Here is a 4,469-nt window from a genome sequence, read left to right as displayed (position 1 = left end):
GAGAGGAGAATGGAGGAGAAAGGATTGCGGCGTGGCCATCTCCCCTGGGGGGGGGTGATTTCTCGCTTTCTATCTCTCTGTCTGTCTCTGTCTGTCTGGCAAGCGCACGTGCCCTATAGTAAAAACCTCTCAAAAAAAAAAAAAGTTATTTAAATGAGCTGGCAGGTGGCATGGTAGTTAAGGGTGTGCAGGACTCCCATATGGCTCAGTGGTTTGAGTCCCAGATTTGGTGTCTTGCTTTCTCACTTTCTCTCTCTCTCTGTGTCCTTCTTTGGTAAAATTAAAATAAATTAATAAAGCTAAATAAAACAATTCTAAAAAAAGATAGAACTTTTTAAAAAGAGTTATTTATTGAATGTATTCTTCTTATTATTTTATAATTTTGCTGGGCCAGCAGGTGGTGTGGTGGTGGTTAGGGTGCTAGACACTCCCATATGGTTACTTATGGTTCGAGTCCCAGACTTGATGGCTTGCTTTCTCACTTTCCTTCTGTGTGTCTGTCTTTTTCTGGTCAAATGAAAATAAATTAAAGAACAGGAGCCGGCAGGTGACATGGTGGTTGGGGATGCTGGATTCCCACATGGCCAACCATGGTTTGAGTCCAGGACCTGGCGGCTTGCTTTCTCACTCTCTATTTCTCTCTCTCTGTCCCTCTCTGGTCAAATTAAAATAAATGAATAAAAATAAATAAAATAAATAAAGTTAAATTTTAAAAAAGGAAAATGGAAGAATAAATAAAATTATTAACTCTTGAAAAAAAAAAATCTTGCTACAGGGCATATGTGCTCACCAGAGAAAGAGGGAGAGAGAGAACAAAAGTTAGCTGCTAGGTCCAGGATTCGAAATGTAGTCAACCATGTTGGAGTCCAGCACCTTACCCAGCATGCCACCTGCCTGTCCAAACTTCTACCATTTTTTTAATAAAGAATTATTATTATTATTATTATTATTTAATTTGACCAGAGATTGAGAAAGAAACAAAAAGTGAGAAAGCAAGATGCCAGGTCTGGGACTCGAACCACAGTTAACCATGTGGGAGTCCAGTGCCTTTAACTACCATGCCACTTACTGGCCCACACTTTACCATCTTTAACCAGCTATGAATTTATTCTTAAAAACAAGCAGCCTGGGGCCAGCATGTGGTGTGGTGGTTAAGGCTCTGGACTCCCACATGGGCAATCACAGTTCAAGTCCCAGACCTGGCAGCTTGAAAATCATACCATGTGTGTATGCATGCCTCCCCCAGATTCCAGGAGGAGAATGGAAAAAGAATTGAGGTGTGGCCATCCTCTGGGGGGGGGGGGGATTTCTCGTTTGACTCTCTCTCTCTCTCTCTGGTGCATACATGTGCCCTACAGCAAAAACCTAAAAACAGAAACAAAACAAGTACCTTAGCCAAATGCCTACCTCTTACCACCACGGCACTAGAAGAAGGGGATCATGCAGGAGTCTCAGGGGTGGATTCTCGGTTTCCAAAGAAAGGAGCACCACTGTTGGTGGTGGGGTCTATTTCTAGCAGTGAAGTAACGGGGACTTGGGCGAGAGTACTGAAGGGTGAAGCTGACAGGTGGTACCTTGGTGAGCGGGTCAGGTGCAATGTTCAGGTTTGGCTGAGGTCTCAGACATAGGCTGAGTCTGGGACTTTTGATACCAACCCTGGTTCCTATGGTAGTAGAAACTCAAAGCACAACACACTGCCCTAGCCCTCCTGTTATCACCAGTATTGTCCTCACCGCAGCTGCCTCAGCAGTTTGGCCAACCCCAAGTCTTTCATTGCCAACCGAGGGGAGAGGGCTGGACAATGCTCACGTCTTACATGGGGTAACTGGACACCACAGGTGCCTATAACAAGGGCGCGGGTGGCCCCCGTACACCCAGCAATCATACTTCACAGACTCAAGGGCCCGAGGAAGCGGGTAGTCCCGGTGAGGTAAGCCCTCTACCATGGGAGTATGATTTGGATTCCCAGAGTTGGCTGCTGTGACACACTGGGATCTTTGTCAAGATGCACCGGTAATTCACACCCACAGGAGGAGTTCTCTGGCTCTCAGGCTGGACATCTGGTTCCCTGTTATCTAGGGAAGAGGGCAGTGCTCCCTCAGTTATGGTCCCTCAGGAATTCGTCACCTCTCACTGCATTCTCTGGGGCCTCAATTTCTGCTGCTTTCTTCTTTCCTTTCACCTTGGCTTCTGATAGCACATGAGAAACACTCGCACATCAGCCAGCCTTGGCAAGGTGACAGGTATGGTAAAAGCAATCCCAGGAAGGCTCTTCCGTTACTGTGCATGGCGGACTTTACACACCTGGCTGGAGCACTGTGCGGGCTTCAACAGGAAGAGTGACTGTATCAGGGAGAGAACAGAGTGGAGGGACCAGCAGTTAGCGTAACGGCTATGTCGCGGAACTCCCATGTAGTAAACCACGGTTCGAGTCCCAGACCCGGTGCGTGTGTGCCCAAGATCCCAAGAGAATGGAAGAGAAGGGATTGCAGCATGGCCATACCCCCCTAGAGGTGATTTCTCGCTTTCTGTCGCTCTGTCTCTCTCTGTCTTTCTGGCGAGCGCACGTGCCCTACAGAGGGCACCTCTAAAAAAAATGGAAACTGTCAAATATACACTCAATATTCAGAAGGCACTCCTACACTAGTTGGTAAGTTCCCTATCATTGGATCTGAACAAATGGCCTTCCTATAAAAACTTGCTTCTCAAATCCACTGGGCTACAGCGGGTATGGATTTGGGCTACAGCGGGTATGGATTTGGGCTACAGCGGGTATGGTCTGGCAACAGCTTGCTGGAGCTTCGGTTCACTGAGCAGGTCATTTCATTTAGGAGCTGGGTCCACCCTGAAACGCAAAGGCGCATGTAGGGCCGGCAAGCCGTCGCTGATCCTTTCATCAGGCGTGTGTCCCTGGGCGGCTCGCCGTTCCCCGTCCCCACGGAGGGCGTCCCAGGCCTCAGTAGAGGCCACGCCGTCCCGTGGGGTGGGTAGGGGCGCGGCCAGAACTGTGGGCCACTGTGAGGGGCACGGGTGCTGGCCGGTGGAGACGCGCAGGGCTTCAACGGAGACTCGGATCCATCAGGATGCCCAGCCCGACGCGGTGAGAAGACCGCGGCACAACCTTCGCCGCCTAGGAGGGGGAGCCGAGGAACGCTATCCGCCCGAGGGCACTCAGCTAGTCCGCTGCAGAGCCGGCACCAGAACCCAGGTCTCCTGTCTCCCGATGGCTATTCTCTCTCAGCCCTGCCGCTCTCAGCCTCATCCACCCCACTCACCCTCTCCCCGACCTCCTTTTCCTCAAGCTGGCGGGACGAGTCCCAGCGTTACCAGAGTTTTCCCGACTGGGGTTCCGCGGCCCCGACTGGGCCTCCTCTGCGCATGCGCACAGCGCCCGGTGCGGCCTCCCCCTTACCCTAAGAACTACACTTCCCAGCAGGCAATGGGAAACTCGCACATGCAAATTAAGTACGAAGAGCGGGAGGGCCAATCTGAACCGGAGCCGGTGCTCCACGCCGCACTGGCCGCCGCTCTGGCCACTGCTCAGCCGAGAGCCCCGCCAGCTCCGCCCCCCAGCCTGGGAGGGCCGAGCGGGTGGGCGGAGCCACGATGCTGGAGGCTGAGCGCAGCGGGGGGCGGGACCTACCCCAGCCGGCGCGATGTGGCTCTCCGTGGCACTGCTGCTGGCGCTGCTGCTGCTGGTGCTTAGCAGAGTTTACCAGGGGCTGTTCGCTGGCAGCTCCACGAACCCCTTCAAAGAGGACGTCAAGCGGCCACCCGCACCCCTGGTGACCGACAAGGAGGCCAGGAAGAGGGTTCTTAAACAAGGTCAGCGGGAGGGACCCTGGGGTCCTAGGCTGCGCTCAGGCATTCTTGCGAGTTGCGTTCTCATTCGGGCAGGCTAAGCCTTTGGCAGACCCGGGCCTCGGTTTCCCCATATTTAAAGGCTGCGAGGGTTTCCTGGCCCTTGGAGACATCCGATTGTAGTGTCAGCTATTGACGAGAACTTTCACCGAAGTAGGCCCGGGCAGTATTCCGAAGGGTGAGGGCGGTGTCCTTGGCGGGGTAAGTCTAGGCATAGCCGAGTGCCCGCCCCGCTACTTGGAGTTCCCGCAGGTCACAGGACAGATTAGACACCTTTATCCTTTTTGCCTCTAGGACTTCCCCTTTCGCCTATCCTTCCTTTCCAGCTCAGGAGCGTGGGAGAGTTGCACAGACATCTCTCCAAATCTGCATGTAGGAAACTTCATTTTTACCTGTCAAGTGGTTTTACAGGTTATTCTTGGTCCCAAATCCGTGGATTGAACCCTGGTTCTAAAACTTTGAAAGAGGTTCAACAGGGTGCCCAGGTTCAGAGCCTGCTGTCCTCTTTTATGTGTATGTATATGTATGTATATACACGTGTATATACATTTATTTTTTTGAGAGGTTTTTGCTATAGGGCATGTGCTCTCGCCAGAAAGACAGAGAGA

General features: G+C 52.0%; 2 protein-coding genes across 2 annotated transcripts in view; one reads left to right on the top strand and one right to left on the bottom strand.

Annotated features, from left to right (window-relative positions):
- Positions 1 to 3,391, bottom strand: part of ELMOD3 (ELMO domain containing 3) — a gene marked incomplete in the record, with an annotated part of 26,708 nt that extends 23,317 nt beyond the window's left edge. The window contains 2 exon segments of the mRNA XM_014588031.2: positions 2,128 to 2,343; positions 3,276 to 3,391.
- Positions 3,392 to 3,643: 252 nt separating this feature from the next.
- RETSAT (retinol saturase) overlaps positions 3,644 to 4,469 on the top strand; it is a 17,311-nt gene continuing 16,485 nt past the window's right edge. The window contains exon 1 of the mRNA XM_006149132.3: positions 3,644 to 3,825. Coding sequence (XP_006149194.1) covers positions 3,657 to 3,825 — 169 coding nt within the window. The 5' untranslated portion in view covers positions 3,644 to 3,656. The remainder of the gene's footprint in view (positions 3,826 to 4,469) is intronic.

This window comes from Tupaia chinensis, unplaced genomic scaffold, assembly GCF_000334495.1.
Source record: "Tupaia chinensis unplaced genomic scaffold, TupChi_1.0 Scaffold000253_1, whole genome shotgun sequence".
Classification (NCBI taxonomy): Eukaryota; Metazoa; Chordata; class Mammalia; order Scandentia; family Tupaiidae; genus Tupaia; species Tupaia belangeri.
The sequence above is the reverse complement of the archived record's forward strand: the minus strand, read 5'-3'. Positions and strand labels throughout refer to the sequence as shown.